Source organism: Periophthalmus magnuspinnatus, chromosome 21 (assembly GCF_009829125.3).
Source record: "Periophthalmus magnuspinnatus isolate fPerMag1 chromosome 21, fPerMag1.2.pri, whole genome shotgun sequence".
Lineage (NCBI taxonomy): Eukaryota > Metazoa > Chordata > Actinopteri > Gobiiformes > Gobiidae > Periophthalmus > Periophthalmus magnuspinnatus.
In genome coordinates, this window is record NC_047146.1 from 13590947 (window position 1) to 13614393 (window position 23447).

The following is a 23447-nucleotide window of genomic DNA, read 5'->3' on the forward strand; positions in this document are numbered from 1 at the left end:
AATTATTATTAATAATTATTAGTTTATTATATTTACTCAAATAGATATTTACATACATTTCCTTAGTGTTACCATTGCTACAGCTATTGACTGGACTTCCAGCGGGCTATGGCCATCTTGAGCGACCTGTTGGGGATGAGCAGGGTGGTCTGGAGGGGCAGGTTGGTCATGGGGCTCGTCTTGGTCTTCCCTCTAATCCAGCTCTCGATAGCCTCCCGTTCATAGGAATATCCATCTAAGAAGAAGTCAGAAGGTCAAATAATACACTGACTTTACACTCTGAATGGATTTATTTAGTGTGACAGACCTGCAGCGATTACTGGGTCCCTCATCAGCTCTCTAGTGATGGGACAGAGGAACTCGTCTGGACCGTCAGAGCCGCTCTGTGCTGCCTTAAGGGACTCCACTTTTCTCAGGAGGCGACCACGCAGACCTACAGACTCTGGAATAACAAAGGTCTTCAATGTATAAGGTAAGATTACAAATTAATTGTAGAGATAAGGACTGATGCAAATTTGAGACACACGACAACATGCTTATGGTACAGTATGTAGTATAAGAAGGCTATAATAGACACACATCATAAATCATTACTATCATTTTCCTGTTAAACCCGACTGACAGCAGTGAAGAGACAATGAGAAGTGGACTATATGCCACGTATGGGGAGTTAATTCTAGGGCTGCAACAACTAATTGGAATAATCGTAACCAGTCAACAAAGTAATCGTATCATTCTGACTGAACAATACAGAATTAAACACATTATTACACACCACACATCAAATCAAAATGTCAGAAATAAATAAATCACCATATTTCAAAGTTCATTTGGTTAGACATGTCTCTTAAAAATCTAAGTGTACAATAGAAAAAGTCTACTAATATAAAACAAACAAAAAAACAGACTTGTGCAGCCCTAATTAATTCATATATAAAACTGTTCAAATTGATCCTACATAGATGCCCCACATAGGGTAAATTGTTATTGGATTATTGTATTTGTTAGAGAAATTCCATTTCTGTACTCACTGCCAGCTCAGTCCTTGTTATCTTGGCCCGCGTCATCAGAGGTTATAATACTCCCTACAATGCAAGCATAGCCAGACTGGACTGCACTGGACTATCACAGTGAGGGCTTGAGGGCTCATGTCTCCGAGTGCTGGGTGCTGTAATGGTAATTTCTCCTGTACTGAAGGCAGTGAGAGCCCTCAGTACAGCACAAATACTGACTGTCTCTAACTGTATTTACTAAAACATTAATCTGCATCTGTCATAAAAAACAAACCAAAAAACATTATCAGATCTATAACTATGTTTAAAAACAAGCTTGAATCTAACACAGTAACTTTTATTTGTGTCCATAATGGCCAGTTACTGCACTATCCATAAACCCAGCCAGTGCAGTGCTGGTGGTGTGCAAGCTTTTTAGGAGGTGACAGACTATTAACAGAATGCTTTGTCCTCTGTAGTCTCTGAGGGAAAAATAAGTTAATTGGTCAATCTGTGCAGAGAGACACAGAGCCAGACAACACAGAAGGACACCACGACCCCCAGAAAACTGCACAGGGCGGAGCCTGGAATAGTTTAGCCCCAAGGTGAACAGGGCACTACAAGTTACAAGGAGAAATGTAGTTAAAATGGAACAAAGTGTGATAGTTAAAGATGCACTATGTCACTTTTCTGCATGAGGGCCAACCATGTGTTTAGTAAAAATAATAATGCATTAGTCTTATATAGCGATTTTCCACATGCTCAAAGTTGCTGCTGCCAATCTGCCTCATCAGACCACCAGCGACACTCCAACCACATTGCCTAGTATGAATGTGGAGTGTAAGTGTCTTGCCCAAGGACCCACTGTCACACCTGGTATTCCCAGAAGTGTCCCATCCAAGTACTAACCAGGCCCAGTCCTACTTAGCTTCTGAGATCTGATGAGATGAGGCTTTGACAAGGAGGTTTGGCCACAAAAGAGGTTTGGTCAGGTTGGCCATGATAATGTTAATTTCCATGTTAATGTTTTGTCTGGATTGTTCCACAGTATGGCATTAAAGCTATCTGCATTATATTCAATTACAGGTGTTCTTGTTGAAAAGAAAAGAAAAACATGTACTTACTGTGAGTATTGCCTCTCCACAGATCTGACATGTAAGTTAGAGATAAGCACATAAAAACTTACATAGAACACCTTAAAATAAAACCTTAACAGTGGAGGGCAAAACTGGCCATCCTTGGGGTTCTGACCCCAAAGCCAGATTTGATTTGTCTTTCAAAATTAGTGCCACAAACACTTTACAGCACAACATGTTAAAGCTACAGGAACATTAATCTTACACTAACACTCTTCACTTCACACAGATCCACAAGTGGAGCCTGCTGTCAGCATAATTACTCCAAACTCTCTGAAAAGTGACTGCTCTCCATCAAACTGTCCAATCCTTCCAGCGCAGCGCCCGACCCATTACCTCCTGAGTGGGTCCGATAAGCCCCTTGTCTGGGTCACCTCTCTCCCCTCTCCCCCCTCTCCCCCCTCTTTCCCTCCTCTTTCCCTCCTCTCTCCCCCATCTGCTCAACCTCACCATCAACCATTAGCACTGCACCGGCCATTTACATTTAGATTGATAATTTGATGAGACCCGACAATAAAAGTGCAGAGTGGCGCTGTCTAGGTGGAAATATTGTAAATTAAATCATCTTTTCCTCCTTCTCCTTACTCAAAGATTCATGAATATTCCATCAAGTCTACTGGCGATTTTTGTGTGTATGTCTATATACTTTTTGCTAGCTGCACGGTACAAAAGGACAGGAAATTAGGTAATCTGGCGTCCTGATTGGACGGTAATGATGAAACTTGTGTTCCATACTAAATACATGCTAAGTAGATGTGGTGCGGTAGGACATATTCTGCATTGCTGAGCAGGAGTTGTTTACCTCTGTTCAATTTAAACTACAATGTGCTATCTGCTCTGCAGGGATAAAGAGGAGAGAGCAGACAAGGAAGAGTGCAGCAAGCACAAGCTACAATAATGTAAGTGACAATTATAATAGAATTTGGCTAATAAAGGTTTTCATTCTATGTTTGTTTTTTTCTTAAAGGGGATGTGTTATGTAAAATAGACTTTTATGAGCTCATTCACCTTATTTTGGAAGTTGCCATGGGCGCTGCAATCATCATTCAGGTTGTATTATTTTGCATGGGGCTTCCGATCTTTACAGATAAGTTCTATACGGACTACAAAGAAAAGTACACACATACCCATCCACAAATGCACAAAGCACTTCCCTCTGCATGTTTTTAAACAAACAAAAAAAAAAGTCAAAATTTCACCTAAAATAGGCCCAGGTATGTATGTTGACATTTGTTCAGCACTGGCTTCCACACAAACCACATTGCTGCCCTGTGATTGGTCAGTTTCCGCACCACTGGTGCAAACACATCAGGTGATTAAGACAGATTCTCAAGAGTTTGTAAACTCACAAAAATCATGAGAATTCGTCTTGCTGGCAAGGCTAAAGAATATAAGCATTGTTGACTTGTTGGTGCAAAACACTGAACATTTTGCACAAATCAACCTACTTATATCATATTTTAGCAGCAAAACTTTTCTTAAATTCTCAATTTAAATCAATGGGATTCGACTTAACTGGACGTGCCACCACAATGACAGTGGTTTAGCATCATCAGCGCACTTAAAATTGTATTTTGTATTTATTTTATCGATTTGTGCATGTGTGTATTTGAGTATTTCTGTATTCCTGTCCTGCATTTGAGGCTTGAGTGCTTAGAAAATGTCCAAAAATTCAAATTCAGAAATTCATACATTCTAGAGAGTCACTTTGAACCTCTCTACGTTGAGACGCTACATTACGTCACTTTTATCTATCAACCAATCAATGTAAGACACTGTTCTTTCTGTAGGGCACATTTCCAACCAAAATGACCTGACTGCTAAAGTGAGAAAAGTAAAACTAAAGAAAAAGGATTAAAGGTATTGAACACAATCTTGTCTTTTCATAACCCCCGATATACAAGAGAGCCACACCTGCGGGCACTTGCCTTTCTATAAAATCAGGGTAAGGATCACTATCTTTTTTGCATTTTTATCAGAAAAGCAAACCGAGAAAACTTAAGAGCTCCCTTTGTGTTCAGGCATTCAGTTATGCAACCCTATTATCAATACTTACAATAGGCAACTTGTAAGGTACAGTCATCTACAAATCTAAATATTGTCTGCTCTAAAAAGTCAGTCTTTTACATCAGGCACCTGCATAACTAAACTTTCTGTTACTTATGTGGGGAGTAATTAGTATGCAGGAGCCGCACTGGCACTGTTAGCGTGGGCAGGTAAATGGACTACGGAGAGTTCTAACAGCCAAAATTAATAGCCTGTTGTTTATATTGAGAATAGAGGGGCCTTGCATGATTAGAATTGTACTGTGGCATTAAACAACCAATCTAGGTTGCGGCATAGAAGTCAGAGGAGTTAGCAATGTTTATTTATCTATCTATTTTTTGCTAATAAGAGTAGTTTTCTGACTTTGTTTGTATAGTGTTTAATGAAGCACACACAGTTTTGCCTCTAGGTTTGCATGCGCCCACAATACAAATGGGGGACTTGTTATTTAACCTTTAGTTTGTTTATGAGCTACTGAACAGGTTTTCTGCACATGGCGTGAAGGAGTAAAAGAGTAATTGGACAAAATTGCTAATGATGGTGCCTGTAAAAGCAAGTAAAGCATGTTCTCTAGATATTCTGGTGCTGCATTCACATCAAGATAAAGTAAAGTATGTAAGTGTAGTTCTGGACCATGAGGGAATGAATGAAATTATAGTAAAGAAGGCTGAATTCTGTCAACTGGACAAAAGATATTACACAGTGAATATGTTTGCGACTTGTTAGGCCTGACACGATAACACATTTTGAAGCGCGATACATTTCTATAGAGAAATATTGACAAAAACGATAATGTTGAAACTGCATACCACTGCCAAAATAACAATAATGCAGCATAAAGAATAATGCAGTAAAGATTTTTTTAATAGACATTATAATTTAAAGACCTGAACTGCAGTAAATAAATAGCAGAGTGAAGCAATAATAAGCCATACAAGTTACTTTTAACACTCTAAAGCTCAAATCTTTTCATATTACAACTAAAATAACCAAACTCTCCCCATTATTAACTCATTAAGAATACTGAGCTAAAAATATATTGCTGCAGTTATCATGTATTGAACGATAAGTCGATATGGTAATTATCCTTAAATCTGAAGAAGCTATTTGGACGAGTAGTATCCGATAAAGCCACATCCTGATTATTTTCACCCTACAAAAACTACAATTTAAAGAAAGTAACCTGTCAGGAGCAGTGGGCGCTAGGTTTGACCAGGGCAACCTTAGCTGGCGAACGTACTGTGGAAGTCTCTGGTTGACTGAGAAAATCTACAACTGTTATTCCTGCTTAAGTTCTAATTGGCATATTGATTTCAGTTCACTTCTTGTATCATATTTTTCATTCTGCACATAACCCTAATGCAGAAGACGAATGATTTCCCTATGATGAGGACACAAAATCGTACCTTAAATAACCCCATAAGCACAAATCTGATATTTAGAAGGTTCTGAGAGCTTACCGAAAGGACGCCTCGTTGCTTATTCTCACAGCATGATTTGACATTTTTCAAGATATCCAAAACCACAAAAGTACTTGGACACTCTCAATCAAGTTCAAAAGTAACCTCACACAGACTTAAACCATCTGATATAGGGGGATAAGTAAAATTCCATTGGTTTTTCCCGTCTTACCGATGCCCATCTCCGCTGCGGTCTCCCTGTTCAGGCGGCTGAGCTTGGATCCGTCAATGTTGTTGGATTTGAAGATTCCGACGAGCTCCTCCAGTCCCTCCTCACGCAGCCAGGTCTGCACGTCCTCCTCCGACCAATCAGAGAGCAGCGTTAGCGTGGAACGAGAGGGTAGCTTCCTGTCTGGGAAATGAAGAAGGAAAAGTGTCATTCTTGTGTCGTTCTGCAACATACACATACAAAATACTAGTTGTTTAATGATGGTAATAGTGAGAAGTAAGTGGTTTCTAGTAATATACTTTTGTGTAGAGTAAAGTCACAACAAAAACACCAAAAAGAAGATTAAAACAAACAAACAAAATTCATAAAAGGGGGAAAATGTACATGGAATAGCGCCATAGAGGAAGAAGCATATTAATTGGACTGGCTCATCAGAGGGTCAAAAAAAAAAAAAAAAAAAAGGATCACGGTAAGAATGAGAAGGCCTTTATTCAACAGGCCAAGGAAACTACTCAGGATGTCAAGATTAATCAGTTAATTGGCAGCTGGAAATATTCAGGTCACAGTATATTCTTAAGAACTAAAACATAAATAAATAAACAAAGGGGATCGTTTTAGAAGCAGAGTACTTTGTATGCTTCGATTTGTGTGGATTTTTCTGAAGATTTTGCGATTTTTGGCCCTGGTGCACATGTGGAACCCATTTCAAAACTTGAACAAAACGTTTTCAAATACTGTTTTTATTTTACCATCACCAATCCACATTTCTATTTGTCTCACCTCTTGATAAGATTTCTTTTTTGAAACAGAAGTGTCATCCAGGACTACCTTTCAAATACTTCATCCTCAGTCACGCTGAAGGAGGAAAACCATAGATCTAACCTGTGACTTAACCTAGTGGCGTTTACTCAGATATACGTTGAATGCCATATTTTTAGGTAAAACAATAACATCTCCATGGAAACAAGGCGAATCCCTGACCAGAACCGTTACATAATGCAGCTTTAATCACATATATTAGGAGTACCATGCGTCTGTTGTATGAGAATGATACTCTCCAGGCAGCCTCCTCTGTATTCTCCCCTGCTCTCCCCACATAACAAACGAGCGCGGGACCCTAATCCAGCACTGACCTCACGAATGTCTCCCCCTCCTCTTTCCACCGCTCCCACTGTTTCCATAAACTGTTTACTCTCGGCATATCTCGGGCCTTAGATGTGCCGTTGAGTAACCATCACATATACTCTAGCGCACTGAATCGGGTAAATATTTGCAAAGCTGCTCCAGTCAACCATGTGATTTCATTTAGTACGTCTTTTATGTATCTTATCTTGGGATGGTGCATTACGTTCACATTTGGAGAGGCAAACGGGAGGATTGATGGTGCAGGGAGTGTGCTGGTTTAAGGAGGCATGGTCCCAGCCCCCAAATGACCCAAAACAGGAAAAGACTAAAAACTTACTGAATAAATGAGCGATGACACACACACCATCCAAAACAAACAAGATTCTACCACAGATTAAAATAACAACGCTTCAATATAAGGTTATTTGCAGTAATTATTGGGCAAGAAATGTCATGTCATGAGGGGCAGGGCAATTTGGACAGTTGTTGATGACCTTGAGGTTTATATAAGTTTGAAATGACAAAAACAATCTTAAAGTAGGCCTATTATCCAAAATCAAGGTCTATCAAACCTGTTATAGTTGCTTCCCTCACCATTTACTCGTCCGGATTTATATTTGGAGCGATTCGTGCATGCTTGAGCAATCTTCAATCGCTTATTTTCAAGACGCCATTTTGCCGATCAACCCCCACGTTTCACTGCCACCTGCATCCACCCACTGCTCTATACTTAACTCTGTACGCCAATTTTATTTTCTTAATCTGTGATACACGTAGGATTCTGCTGTGTCATGTAGTCATTATGGTACAAATGAAAAAAAATCTGGGGCTTGCAGTTTTCTAATACAAGTCAGCGGGTTTATTTTTTTTTTGGTGAATATTGCAATTGAAAATGTCCAAATTATAACATAATGATCCACAGGTGTCAGAGATTATACCTATAGAGCAGAGACAAGCACAATAGGTCTTCTTTAAATAAAATTATAAGTTAATAATCCCGTTAAACATTCTGATATGACTTCACATTACCAAATGACGTCACATTACGAAATGACATTACAGTGCGATCAGAGGTTATGATAGACTTTTTTGCCGGCCACAAAATTTCATTCATGAGAATTACTGGTTGTTGAAGTGTAACGAAAATAATCTCCTGACGTCTGACACAAACATGCTCACTGGTGGCGCACAGGCAGTCATTATACTTTAAGCTGAGGTCTGCATACAGTACTCTGTCAGTGTCGTGTCCACTGAACTAATCTGCACTCTCATCTGCACCACTTTGTCCTCAGCTGACTACAACAAACTCCAGCCTTTCCCCTTTTAACAATACATCACTATTAGGACACATTTTTCTTCATGTACTGATGATGAAAGAAAAACACACAGTGGATCTTGCTCTGTTTACATCTAGTTCAAACAAGCTGCTCAATAAGACGTCCAAACATCAACATGTTGTCCATTTTAAAGCTGCAAAGTGTAAACACCAAAACACTGAGACAAATGCACAACAAATCCATTAACAACTTTCAGTAAATATTGAATTTCTTTGTGGAGTGAAGTAAACAACTGTCCTATGGCTTTTAAGATTTGTGGACATTAATATGAACTAGCTCAAAGGAGATGTAAGAAATGTTAATGCTTTATATGGAATATTCCACAATATTGCATTTAACTCTTCCATGGAGACAATCATGTAACTCCACTAGGGTCAGTTTAGGTCAGATCTGTGAAAAGCAGTTCACACTTTGTGAACATGCAATAAAAAACAGTAATTCAATAAATACAAAATAGTTTAGTTTAACACACACTCTGGTAAAGAAATAAAATCTCTATGGAGACAAGCAGATGCCAGAACTCCTCCCAAAGAACTTACATAGTGCAGCTTTAAAATGCAAGTGATTAGTCTACTGTCTGATCCCCTGAATGTGCTGTTGAATAAAATGATGTTAAATTATTAAATACAAAAAAGTGTCATGTAAATGCTTGTATATGCAGTATATATTTGTTCTTGAGTCTCCACAGCCATGAATCCAGAGAAGTGAATGGATAATGCAATGTACAGAGTTTGAGTATTTTAAACGTGCTACATAGTAAATCTAAGGCATTATTCTGTGTATTATTTGGAGAGAGGGAGTGTTGTAGTAACAGCTCCTCTGTGCAGTGTCAGGCGGTGAAGAGTCTACAGAGCTGACTCATGGCAACACTGAGCCAACAGCTTAAATCTGATTTGACTACAAAAAAGTGGCATGGCAGTTTGTTCTATCACATTGGGAGGAGAAATGCCATCACATTCCAATAAGAAATCACATTCTATGACATGATATTCTCAAATAACACTGCATTCTGAAAGTACGTCACACTCCAAAATTACATCTCATGTCAAAACATCACTTTCAGAAATTCCACCACATTCCAACATTACATCACATTCCGATCAGAGGTTTTTTGCAGGTAATGTTTGCTCCGACAGAATAATATTCCTGCCATTTATGAGAATTAATAGCCACTCAACTATAACTGTAGGCAAAACAAAAATTAGGTTGCCAATAACGATTTGGGAAAAATATCCAATTGCCATTTTTCTGACAAGCGTTTCAATAGCAATCAGATTTGTGATGTATATTTTAATTCTATTTTAGCAAAAGAAAAAGGCATCAGATGTAACACAGGACAGATGGAACCATAGCCTCAATCCAGACTTAAGTTTGCATGGATCTATTAATCTGTAATAAGGTTCTGTTGCCACATGACTGTAACTGTGAGCCACATCAACTGCAGTGCCCCATGTATACTCTGAGAATGTCCTCCTACCAAAACACTCTGCGTGCAAGAGGTGTGTTTAGCCTACTCCTTAACAACATGAACGTCCTTAATAAGCAAGGTAGCACATGCGGAGAGTCACCAAAAAGAGCAAAACCGTGTCAAATCTAGTACTGAAAATGGTGACATTTATGGTGAAATCGCATCCCAAAATGATATTAAATTCCAGAAACATTAAAAAATAAGCTTGAGTTACTTTACCTTCACACACGGCTGGTTTAGATTCAGTTGCTGTAGAAAGACATAAAAGAGAATAACTTTAGCAAGTCATAACTAAAAGATAAAACAGGGCATATTATGGAAAATAAACTTTTATGAGCTTTTAACCATGTTATTACAGTGTTCACAGTTCAGTGTTCAGTGGATTTATGAGGCTCAGAAACCCCTTACCCCTCACCTACCCCCTGTCCCCGCCCACACGTTTGTACTGTGGGTGGAGATAGGCGGGGATATTCAGACTTTAGGCTTGAAAATGTACGTACCTTTTAAACAATAAAAACACAAAATTAACAATCTACTACTTGTTACTGTTATAGTTCACTATGAAGAGGCGGCATCTTTCTCTTTCTGTTCAAAGTTATAATTTGACACTAAATACCTGAAAATGCAATAGGTCTTTCAACATAAAATATCAAATGCAGTTAAAAGGCTGTGGTATCACATAGGATTCAGTACTTGGTCAGTCTGATGGCATATGGCGGATGCCCCACAGTTTGCATATGTCTGAAAACTGCACTTTTTCCAGAAATTATTCCAACTCTGTCCTTTCATGTCTGAAGCCTGTTTTATAACAACCACTTGCATTGATAAAAGCACATCTCTGCTAGTTTGCTCTGCTCTGCCAGTAAAGCATCAGTCTCTATAGTTAGTCCAGACAGTGAGACCGGGCTGCCCCGCACATGTAAGGAGCTGGACAGGCCCCAAAGCGCTCTTCAGGGAGGCACTGAAGCTACAAAATGGCCACTAGGTTTTGGAACTTTTCCAATAGTTGTTTTAAAGAGAAGTGATGGTGTGTTTAAGGGGACTAGGAATTTTCTTGTTTGGGTCTGATTAATGGTGCACAGAACTATTAGGTTTTTTTTTAAATCACATATTGCTAATCCTAAATAATACATGAATAGAATAGAATAATCTTTTATATAAAATATCTAGTTCAGGGCCAAATACATTTTGCATTTTGATGTAAATGGGCTGATTTTTGGCAGACTAACACATCTTTGAGTGTTTTAACATTTTCCCATCAGTTTTTAAATTTTAGACTATTCTAATTCCCGCTAGCGAGAAATACTTCTCCTTTGAGGGAGCTGGTGCACAAAAATGATCCTTTGGCTTCCATCATAATCACCATTTTTTCAACCTGCATTGTTCAAAGTGTAAAACATGCTGTAAGAGCCATTTTGAAGCCTTTTTTTTAATGTTTCCACCACCAGCCTCTGAGTGGCACTGTGCTAAGTGTGCCCAGGTGTGTCTATTTAAAGGCAAATGAATGATGTGTCAGCTTTTGTTTGTGGTTGTACTTATGTAGAAAATGGCAACAAATAAAACTGATTCGTCACTAAATACATGAATACATGCAATATCTAAGTTTTATATATTTTCTGAAATATCTGGCTTCAAATTGTTCTAACGTTTTTTGTTTTGTTTTTTTCAAAAAAGTGATTGAGGGTTAATTTTAAATTGTTCCTGACCCTCACAGGTTTTGTTTGTTTTTATTTTATACATTAATGATGATGATAATAATCAATCAATACATAGTTAAATTATGTTTTAAAAAATGTACTCGGCCAATACTTATTTTTCCATCATCTACAACGTGACTATAGATCTAAGCCAATCACCAGGAGCTAGCTTGACCTTTAAGTGATTCATATAAACACACTTTATCTCCCTTTCATTATTATGCCATTTCAGCTACATACTACAATCTTCTTTTGCCCGCTCCACTACAACAGCAGAACCAAAATCCTCTTCATCCTCCCCATCTCCTCCTCTTCACCACCACATGCATCGCTGCTGGGTAGAAAATAGTATGTATATATATATATATATATATATATATATACACACACATACATACACACTAACAATTTTGTTTTAATTTTATTGAAAATGCTCTACACATCTCTTTGAGATGTGTATGTGTAAGTATTTTCTGGTAGATTTTCTTTTGTTTTGTTTTCAACTTTATACCAGCTCTCCAATTTATCTTGGCCTTGTGCTGACACAAATAACAAAACTGGCTTTTCACTCCCTTTTAGAAAGAATACAAAGAGGTGGGACCACAGGATAAACAGTGAGTGCAGTTTCTCTCATGACGTCATTATGACAGAATGTGGTGCAGCAGCTGTGTGTAAATAAACATTAACTAAATTGGCAAAAGTGGCATGTTTTCATGGCAGATGTTTCAAAATTACTTCATTTGCATTTTTTCACCTTGGCTTCTGCTCCCATATTCATTAAGGCACTGGGGCTAAATTAGCTTTGAGGGGATTTTGTACCAGCAAAAATTGCTAACCACAGCTTCTTTAATGTGCATCACACACTTCTCAGCAACTGCAGGGTGGATTTCCGCTTCCTAGCGAAACACTCTCCACTGTGAGGTCCAGATTCCGAACGCATCCTCAACTACCAGCTGTGCCCGGGAGAGGCTGTGATTGAAGATGCGCTCTTCAGGGGTAAGGCCACCGTGCACACGCCCGGGATATGGCCGCATCATATGTCTCTGCAGTGGAAAGGCCTCATCTGCTACAAAGACATGGGGCTGGGGTCCCCTATGGTCAGCTCCAGGCAGCTGTTGGTCCAGGCCTCACGCAGTGCTTGACCAAAGGCAGAGTTGGCCAAGATCCCCCCATCGCTCATCCGGCTGTAACCACCATCATCTATTACCCGGAACCGGTACCGGGCGTCAACGACGGCAAGCAGGACCAGAGAGTGATCCCCCTTATAATTAAAAAAGAGGGGATCCTGAGTTGGGGGGTGCCTTCAACCTGACATGCTTCCCATCCACAGCTCCCAGGCACAGAGGGAAGTTCCACAGCTCCTCAAACTCCTCAGCTATGGACCTCCACTCTTCTGCTGTGGGCACAGCCATAAACTCCCCCCCCCCCCAAGGGACTCCCAGGTCATCGAATTGGGCCTGGGACAAACGAAGGTACCGCTGGAAGCGGTGCTCATCAAGGCGGAGCTCCTGGAGCAGGTGATGAAACTCACCAAATTCAGAGCGCCTCTGATTAACATCGTCGACCCAGACACGCCGCCGCCGAGCCGCCCGCCTCCGTTTTAAAGTTTTATAAACTAAATCAATCAAAGCCACTCTCCGAAGTCGCTCTGCCATTGTGCACACACCGGAAAAACAGTGCAGCGTGCAGATGACGTTATCTAGACGCGCGCCATCTGGATACGCCCCTAGAGCGTCCAAGACACGCGGAGGAGGCGTCTGCGGTCAAATTTACAGGCGCGTCCTTGACGCCCCGGTGTGAACGCACCTTTATGGGCTCGACACACGGGGAGCGACGTCGCTCGCTCTCCATTTATTTTCAATGTTACCTGTGCGACACTGCGAAAATCGCTCGTCTCTCTCACCTCCGCGACAAGCGAAAGTCGTGCACGTGAAAACCTCGCGCTCGTGCATGTCGACGTGCACACGCGGGCCTGCGACACGACTTAAGGTACGTTCACACCGGTGCGTCAGGTGCGTCGCGTTCACATGTAAAGTCAATGGTGGACGCGCGTCTTGGCCACGCTGCGTTTAACACGCGCGTCCACCATTGACTTTACATGTGAACGCGACGCACCTGACGCACCGGTGTGAACGTACCGTAATGAAAGTTGAAAAATGTTCTACTTTTATCGCTGTCGCCACAGCAACAGCCAATCAGCGAGAGTTTGATTGAGCCAATGCACTGTCCACTTCAGAAACATCATGGAGGAGAAAATTATACTTGCGGTGTCGGATTTCCCAATTCTTTTTGACATCTCAAAGAGACTACCGAGATATATCAAAAAGCAGCTGCCTGGGAACTCGTTGGTGCCAGGGTGAATATGAGGGGTAAGTTAACATGCGCAAATTTGTTAATTCAGATAAATTTATGGAGGCTAATAACCAAATGTATTAAAGACTGATTCAACATTAAAAACATATATTTATTTAAGGTTTTTACATTAAACAGAATTAGCTGCAGAATAGGGTGGACCCAGGATCGCTTTTTTTTTTTAAAGTTTTGTAGAGTGCAACCAATTGTAATATTTTAGTGAAGCAAAACTTTACGAGACTAGACTGCTGCCCCCGCGACCCGGCCCCGGATAAGCGGAAGAAAATGGATGAATGGATGGAAAACTTTACGAGATTTCATTTTAGCGTCTTTTTCTCATCTACCGCTATTAACCTCAAAATTCCCTCCAAGTAAACAGCCAATCAGACGAGTAGGAGGCTCGCGATCTGGAACAGAGCGCCACGTGACAAACTGCCGCTCGTCGCTGTCGTTAGTCGCTCCCCGTGTGTCGAGCCCATTACACTACAGTGTGGTCAAGTAAATTCATTATACAAGATTTATTATATGGGCCAGGGGTTGGACAGTTGCAGAGTCCAATGTAAACCGACAGTGACTTAAAGGTCATCACTTCAAAATTGCCGCTTTACCCGACAAAGCTGTCAGTACCTCCTCTGGATAACTACACACTTTTTTTTTCATTTGTACGAAAATGGCTGCGCAGCTGAATCCTCTGTGTATGACTGATTAAGACAATTTCATTGGAGTAAATAGACGTAAATACAGAGCAGTGGCTCTATATCTGCGCTGATGAAAACAGAAACAGGAGAATAAAGAGGACCCAAACATACATGAATCATGCTAAATACAACTTAGGTAAATGAGAAGGGGAATGGACTATAACATGGTTAAATGCTCTAAAAAGTCCCATAATAGGTCTTTAATACCCTTTGTAACTCATGAATACAATTATAAAGAAAACAAATAAACAAGATTTTATTATTATTAACCAAATTATTCTTCTTAACGACTGCTTGATAGTTCATTTGAAATGTAATTAAACACTATGGAAAAGTAAATACTAAATGGTATTGAAGTAAATGGCATACTGTGTATGACAATACATAGTATTATACATAGAGTAGTATACATAGAGTATAGGCGTCACATAAAAAAAATAAAAAATATGCAGGTGCAATGAGAATAAAGTCATAACATTTCGACCTTAAAGACGTAATTTTACAAGAATAAAGTCGTAGTCAAAATAAAGAAATAATTTTATCAAGATTTATGGGCCAATGCCGACATCAACATCAAAACTCAGAAGAACAATTCGTCACCATGACCAGAGAGCAAAAGAATGGCACTTATTTGAGTTAAAAGCTAAACAAAAAATATGGATGTAAAACTTTATATTGCTGACCTTAAAACATTAAAAACTGTTGAATCATTTCTCCAGGAGTGACCCCCATGCGCTTGTGGCCGTACCTGAGCATTCCTGAGCAGGACACTAACAGGTGAAGGAGTCTGGGTGCGATTTTCACCATTAATCAGTTCCCTTGGTTTTGAGCTTTCTACCCTTCTTTACACTTGTTTTACGGACTTGTGGAGCTGTGCACAGTCAGGCCAGTGGCAGCTCGTGTTCACACAGTCTGTCTTGAACATCCAAGAATATGTAGTGGACATAGTGCTCCAGACCCTCACTGGGGAACAGTCTAGGCTACATTGTAATCTGTGCGTAAAACCGGGGCTGCCCTGTGTCCACGGCTCCACTAGCCCATAAAGAGAGGCTCAAGGTATCCACAATGAGCACATGTTTAAACAGTGATTGTAGGCAAAGTCACCATGTTTAGAACAGTGGAGAAGTGAAGCTAAGCACAGCGGAGTACGGGTAAAGATCACGACACTCCTCCACCTGTTTGCAGCTCGGAGCACAGCCTGTATCCTTCCCAATGAGCTCCAGGGAACGGCGAGCTCTACATGCTTTTTCCAAGGCGGAGTCTGGTTACTCCACAGGGAGAACATGTAGCGTACTTCATTCAACACTTTGTGACTGATGCATAAGAAGAGAGGCAGAATGTGTCTAATAACTTACAAACATGGGATGTGTAAAATGTCAGGATTTCAAAGTTTGACATCTTTTATGAGCATTTATGTAAGCGTTTAACTCATCCAAGAGGCAGTATTTTGCAGTCTGTTTGCTTTGATTTGCCGTCGAGCCCTAAATCATTAAATATTGACTTTATTTTTGGTATAATTATGTATTTTTTTGACTACGACTTGTAAAATTATGACTTTAATGTTGAAATGTTACAACTTCACTCTCGTAGTGTAATTTATTTTTTTTATGTGACACCTATGGTCACCTATACCTTTAAGTGACACCTATACTTTTAAGTGACCCCTATACTCAGTCATAGATTGGTGTGGCATGAAGTCACTCCCCTTTACTAGCATTACCTACAATACTGTAGTCGTTTGATCCACTTTGCCTATGTCTGCTTGTGCTGCTCTAATGCACTTGAGCCCTTGATCCAAACAGTTAATACACAGAGAGTACATTTCACATCTGAGTAAGTTTTATTCTTAATATTTACCAGTTGTGTCCTCCCCATCTCCTATCCTCCAGACTTTGACTGTCCGGTCCATGGAGCCCGTCGCGAGCCAGGGCTTAGTGGGAGACATAGCCACAGCGGTAACGTATCTAAACCAGAACATACACAGCTAATTTCAACACGGCACAGATTTGAACTTTGAAATTCCTCTCAAAAATAGCCAAGACAAGTAGAATATCAAAAAACACTTTCAACTACTTCAAAGCGCAGTGCCGTCTGCCTGTGATGCCACTTCAGTCAGAAAGAGGAAAAGCAGGGAACGTACAACCACCACTGTTACATCAGAGCCCCACGGCTACAGGGGGAAAACTAATCAGGCAAAAATCACATGTTTTGATCTGATCACTGATGTTTCTTTTAAGAGAATTTGTTAAGAGGCTGTGTGGGGACTGTAAAGCGGCAGGAGAGTGGTCCATTTACCTGTCGTGCTGTTTCAGGGAATGCAGAAGAGTACCGAGGGTCTACAAAGGAGAAAAAGAAAAGACAGAAACTTTTCTTAACGCAGGTAAGGTTTTTGTTGGGATGAAAAAAAGGTATTTGAACATAGCTTACTGTATCATATATGGCAACAGTTTTGTCCACAGATCTAGAGAAGAAAGTGTTATTTAGTACAATGTTTTATGAAAGATAATTTAAATTGTAGTGTTTAGATAGGCCCCATTACAACAGTAGTTTATTATCATACCTAATTTTGTAATAATCTACATTCACACGGGTTAGTTGGAGCCCAATAGTGCACAACAAATGTTACTGATTTACACTCACCTCTCTGTACAAAGTGTTAGATTCACTGGCTGTAAAGGACTTTGCTGTGTTTTCCTCACTAACTTAAAGATAACGTTTCTGATCGAGTGTTAGCCTGGTCTCCATAGCAACATTACTGCTTTGCCTGCCCTATAACATTCCTCAGTATGGCATTAAATATACCCATCTCCAGACAGACAAGTAGATGATGCCACCATGCCAAGTTACAGGTCAGGTCTGAGGAGAGACGAGCCCACTGATGGTAGAATTCCATAACATGTTTTTCACTTCACTTATAATTGAATAAATGCAACATGTACAAGGTTTGATACTATACTGTGGAACATCCCAAGTAAGGCAATTCATCTTCATGGAGACAGGCATTATGCTTTGGTCCTCCAGTTAGGTACTCCTGACTAAATCCTGGGTCCTTGGTTCATTCTGACAGTGATTTTGACAGACTGGGTTCAGTGAAATAGCCAAATAACTTAATTAATAGATTAATATTTCACATTAAGCCATTTCTCTTTGTAAACAGTGGATGTATAATCCAGTATCTGAATGAGAAATAAAAATACATTTACCCAGACACAACGAGTGCACCATCAGAGGAGAAGGCACAGGACAGGACGGGGGCTGACTGGCCGGTGAGGGTGTGGAGAAGCTTCATGGAGTGAACTGTAATCAATGGCAAACACATAAAGTGAAGTTAAAGTGAATAAAAGTTGGGAGAAACGAACAGACTGATGACACTAAACTTTAGAATGTGTCTTCCCCCGCTGCTCACATCTGTGCTTCCCACTGACAGCTGTCTGCACTCTGTCGTCAAATGTTTACAGTCACAGCTGAATAGGCACTGGCTGCATATACCGACGGGCCAAAATAAACAGTGCACTAACTCTGTACCTGAAGAGATATTTATGTTTAGACACTCGTAACAAGGTCATTTCAGAGGACAATTTTAACGTACTAATTTCTACTAGATTACTATTTAGCATTATTAATTGTGTATTGTGGATTTGTGGATGGCTGTTTGTAAATTCTATGGGCTAAAGTCAGATATTGCTGGTTTTCAGATGACTATCATAACATCCTATAGGCCAGTGGTGGATGACGTACTCAATTTTGTAAGTAAAAGTACAGATACAGAGGTAAAAAGTTACTCGAGTAAAACTAAAAGTATCACATGACAAAAATCTACTTATGTAAGAGTATTAAAGTACCTGTTTAAACATGTACTTAAAGAGAAAAAAGTTTAAGTATTTCATCAAGTGTTGTTAATTTGTTAAAGTGTTAAATGTGTGATATTAATTAAAAAATTATACATATTTTGGTCAACAGTAACAATGTGGATCAATTTCTTATTTTTTCTTAGGAATTTTGTGTATTTATTTTTGTTTACTCAAAAACTTGAACTCGAAAATTTTAATCAGGATGTTACCACGAACACGGTAAAAGTAACCCCTCAAATCAAATGAAAAGTACTTTTTACTTTTCAGTCCAGTTAAACATGTAGGGGAGCAGAAAGTATAGATCCTTGCTCTCAAATGTAGTGAAGTAAAAGTAAATAGTGCCCACTGTAAAATGAACTCAGGTAAAGTACAGATACCTAAAAATTCTGCTTAAGTACAGTACCTTACCACTTGTACTTCATTACTTTCCCCCACTGTTATAAGCCCATATTATTTAATACAAACGAGGGGCAGGTAAATTAATATTGGTAAAATGCTGATTTTTGTTGTAATACAGTGAGTTGGGTCTAGTCAGTCACAGAAATGGTCAAATTCAACATTTGTACATTTGGGGTTTAGATATTTCATAGAAAAGCTTCATGTAAACAGAGAAAAACTGTCTCTTGACCCACATCTGGGAGTCATCATCACCTTCTAGCGTCTCAAAATCAACAATCTGTACAGCATCTTTGCATGTTTAACGTGTGCACAAGTCAGTAAGTATTTTATATATCAAAGTTTAATTGTTAAAACTTCCTTAGTGATACTTTCTGATAGTGACAAGGTTCAAAAATGTATCTGTCTCTGTATTTATGTGGCATGGTGTAGATCAGCAGGTGTAATAATATAGAGATCTTTACACTGTTGTAATAATTATTGATGTTAGCATTCAGGAGCAATGTATTGAGCATTGTATTGAATTGTGGTTGAGCAGGGAGCAATCCTAACTCAGTGCTGAGGCGGGCAATGTGTCACGGGAATAACAACCATCCCTCTCTACGCCATCATAGCAAAAGAACAAACTAACCTATTTTTCTTGTAAAACAGCTCCACCAGTTTCACTAACCTACAATGTTCCTTATAAACACCTTTTATAAAGCTCAGTCGAGCGCACACGTCAGCCTGTCCTTCGGCATTCTTCTTTGATAAAACTCCTCACGGACATTAGCAGGTCACCATGAGGGACGCAGCCTCCTTTTAAACTTGTTACCACGGCAACGTATCTAAGCAACTAAAAACAACGCTGCCTCTAGATGGGTTATTAATTAAGATCTCAACTAATACAGGAGCCTCTGGTAGTGCTGTGTAAGGCTTGAAGACGTGTAGTAGATATAAATGTCATGAGGATATATGCACCTGACTGCACTCTCAAATGTTGTATTTCAGAAGCATGTCTTAAAGTGATCCATTATTAATGAGTGAGCCAGCTGCTGATTTATTCTGCACACTAATAAAATTCTTCTATTCAGTGGAGAGATTTGAAGGTTAACACAACTGCACACAACCTCTCTCTGCTCTCCCCCTGCTTCCTCTCTGCTCCCTCCTCTCTCATTCTCTGCTCCTTCCTTCCCACTCCCTCTCCGCTCCCTCCCTCTCAGTCTCACTCTCACTCCCTCTCTGCACCTTCCCCACTTCCTCCCCATTCCTTCCCTACTTCCTCCCGTGTCCTCCCCGCGTCCTCCCCTCTCATTCTCTGCTCACTCCCCACTCGCACCCCACTCCATCTTTGCATCCTCCCCGCTCCCTCTCTGCTTCCTCTCCACTCCCTCCCTGTGTCCTCCCCACTTCTTCCCACTCCCTCTCTGTGTCCTCCCTGCTCCCTCATCATATCCTCCCCACTCCCTCTCTGCTACCTCCCCGCTCCCAGCCTCCTCCCTCCCTCCTCTCTCTCTCTCTCCCTGCCTCCTCCCAGCCTCCTCCTCCCTCCCTGCTCCCTGCCTCCTCCCTCCCTCCTCCCTCCCTCCTGCTCCCTCCCTCCTGCTCCCTGCCTCCTGCTCCCTGCCTCCTGCTCCCTGCCTCCTGTTTCCTGCCTCCTGCTCCCTGCCCCCTCCCTGCCTCCTCCTCCCTCCCTGCTCCCTGCCTCCTCCTCCTCCCTGCCTCCTCCTCCTCCCTCCTCCCTGCCCCCTGCCTCCTCCCTGCCTCCTCCTCCTCCCTGCTCCCTGCCTCCTCCTCCCTGCCTCCTCCTCCCTGCCTGCAGTGTTTGGAGGGGTGAGCAGGGGTCAGTGTACCTGTTCCCTCATACTGAGACACAATCCATATTTTCAGCCGGCTGTCTTGTCCGCAGGAGGCCAGTTGAAGCTCCACACAGCAGCCGTCTGAGAGGAAAAACATACTCGATGAAAAGCATGAGTTTGTGCATCGTTGAGTTTAATAACAACTGTTTACTCACTGGAATGTTTGTGGTTAGAAGCAAAATGTGTTTATAAATGACCTGTTTTGTAAAAATGGCTCATGAATCAAGAGTTTTTGCATTATTATTTTGGAATTGTTTTACACCAAATGCTTATCCCAGCTACACTTTACATTTATAAACATTTACACACATCATTTCATTATAAATGAGCAAATGGGGAAGCCAAATAATAGAAAAAGCCAAAAGTGTTCCAGCATGTTTTGAAACTGTTATTAGATATATTTTATCTCTGTTGTAAAAAAAATCCATAGAGAACATACAGTTATGTCTGTTTTACAGCCCCACAGCATAAGTTTTTTGCCAAAAAATAGACTTAAATTAAAGCATGTTTATCTTTTCATGTTGTATGTTTCTAGCACTGAAAAACTCAAATATGACCTGGAGAAGGGCTTCCACCTGCTTGTCTCAACAGAAATGTTTCTTTGACTAGAATATTACAAAGTATGCCATAAAACATTTCCCCATTGAAAATGCTCTAAAGTACGGTTTAAACTGTCTATTTCATGTAGGTGACATGCTCCCTCTAGAAAATTATGTGATATTGTTTTAACAAAGTTTGGGTTAGCCTTAAATACGCAAAGCTACAATAGAGTTAATTTATTTATCCTCTTAATCTTTATTTGTCGTGGACCATGTCCAAATTCAATTATCTTACAAAAGAAAACATGATTTGTACAAGATTTAGCTACTGCTACTTTCCCTGGGCAGGTGAACACACATTAAAAATATAATTTCATTACGGTTACATTATAAGACTATCAGTTCATCATTAACATTAGCAGTTAAATATAATAAAATGTCCCCATGTCCAAATACATAATGTTTCCTACAGTCTATAGCAATATAAAAAAAATCATTATGTGCAGGTTTTACAGTGAATAGCGAATAGTACAAACTAGACTGATGTAGATGCATTTGATGATCTAAAATGTGCTTTTCAAATTTCTAGTAAAATTATTCAAATCTACAGGCAATTTCAGACTGAAGCTGATTCCACCGTCTGATGGTTTGAAAAGAAAAGACTGAGCAAGGGCCGAGGATCTTTTTGGAAATGTGCAATTTGGGTTCACAGAGACCGAGTGAATTGAGTTTGTTCGGAACAAAGTTTAAGACATTTTTTCAATGTAGGTGGAGCTGCATTATTAATCATTTTGAACAAGTTTCTTAGATTTGAATACAAAATTAAATTGTCAAAACTGAGCATTTGTACTTAAGATATTACAGTGGTGATGACAAAGTTTGTTTGTTTTTTGTTATATTTCATATATTATGATTTATTATAGATATAGATTATAATATTTGGATGCATTACACTTTTTAGATTTTGTCATAAGATAAACTAAACTAATCACAGATTCTTGTAAATCCCATTAACAAGAGTTCTCAAACACGTACCAACTGTGAACTGGGGTGCAAAACTGCAGCAGGTCACTCCCAGGTCATGAGCATCCTTCTGGACACACAGAATGCTCCCGTCCACTCCCCACAGCCGGAGGGTACCGTGGGTGCTCCCCGTCACAAACATCTGAGCACAGGGTGAGAAGCAACATGCCGCCACACTGGCCTCACTCACAGCAAGAAACCTGAGGAAAAACACACCTATATGTGGTACAAAAGTGTTTAAAGTCATGTTTACACTAACAACAGAGGAGAACACTGTATGTAAATAAGGTTCAAGTTCAAGGCAACTTTATTTACCTTGGCTGATTTTAGTTTGTAGGCCATTTTCATTTGTTTCTTATATTTTTAATGATTATGCTATGTGACTTTTCTGAAGGGGGTAAGCCACCAGCGTGTCTCTATGGATTTGTTGTCGTTTTGCCAGGAATCATCCATTGTATGAATGACATTAATATTATCTAGCCCTATTTCCATAGAGGCAAAATGTGAGCTACTAGAATAAATGACAGGTCAAATCCGTGGAGAGGAGAGCATGCTGCGCGTTTTTTCAAAGTATTTTTGAACAAATGCACATCTGTAATTAAACAAACCGGCAGGTAGATAAAAGTGTAATGCCATAATGTGGAAAATTCTCGGCCAAGCACCCTCCTCCAGAAAAGTTACATTGTGTATGTTTATAATAATAAGTCATTTGTCTGTAGAGCATTAATATCAAATATCAAAATTTGCATTTGTGGAATGAAACATCAGATGAAGTGTTGTTGCTGTTACTCCATAGAACATCACACTTTACCGTCTCAGAGTCCCGCTGGAGAAATCCCAGAGTGCCGCGGTTCCGTCGCACGCGCCTCCGAGCACGAGCGACGAGTCTGGAGCCACGGCGCATGCGCGGAGCGGGCTGCGGGACGGGTGCTCCAGCGCAGACACGCGCGCACCTGTGTCCGTGCTCCACACCGCAATAGCGCCATCTGTGGAGCAGCTGAGCAGGTAGGAGCCGCAGGAGGTGAAGCAGCAGCAGTGTACCCCGTACTCGTGTCCACACAGAGGCGAGTAGGGCCGCTCCGAGAAGTCCACGGCGCTGTAAACACGCAGCGTCTTATCCCCGGAGCAGGAGGCCAGGAGCGAGGCAGAGAAGGCACAGCCGCTCACCTCGTTCGCGTGATGATCCAGAGTGCACACAACAGACACCATCTTAAACGGGATGCGAGGCAGAGGCGCAGGGGGGCGTGCTGGTGCAGAGCAGTTTAAAGATTGAGTACTTCCTGTTGAGGGTCATATGCTCTTATCAGTTCATGTGACCAT

The 23447-nt window shown here is 40.5% G+C and overlaps 1 protein-coding gene across 1 annotated transcript; it reads right to left on the reverse strand.

Moving 5' to 3' along the window:
- Positions 1-80: 80 nt before the first annotated feature.
- LOC117389848 (WD repeat, SAM and U-box domain-containing protein 1-like) lies at positions 81-23336 on the reverse strand. Its single transcript, XM_033987572.2, has 11 exons — positions 22939-23336; positions 22140-22327; positions 20560-20646; positions 17684-17777; positions 16908-16941; positions 16776-16816; positions 16338-16444; positions 9953-9982; positions 5807-5986; positions 308-442; positions 81-235 (listed from the first exon to the last, which is right to left on the reverse strand). Exons 1-11 carry the CDS (start codon positions 23334-23336, stop codon positions 84-86), a joined length of 1446 nt encoding a protein of 481 aa, XP_033843463.1. The 3' UTR covers positions 81-83.
- Between the last annotated feature and the right edge of the window lie 111 nt (positions 23337-23447).

What these genes read in the sequence shown, in the direction of transcription:
- LOC117389848 (XM_033987572.2), bottom strand. Translation starts at nt 23,336, where the DNA reads ATGGTGTCTGTTGTGTGCACTCTGGATCATCACGCGAACGAGGTGAGC. An exon ending in TAAACCAGCCGTGTGTGAAG is followed by an intron (nt 5,987 to 9,952) that starts GTAAAGTAACTC and finishes TTCATTTCCCAG; the next exon opens with ACAGGAAGCTACCCTCTCGT. An exon ending in GGACCCAGTAATCGCTGCAG is followed by an intron (nt 236 to 307) that starts GTCTGTCACACT and finishes ACTTCTTCTTAG; the next exon opens with ATGGATATTCCTATGAACGG.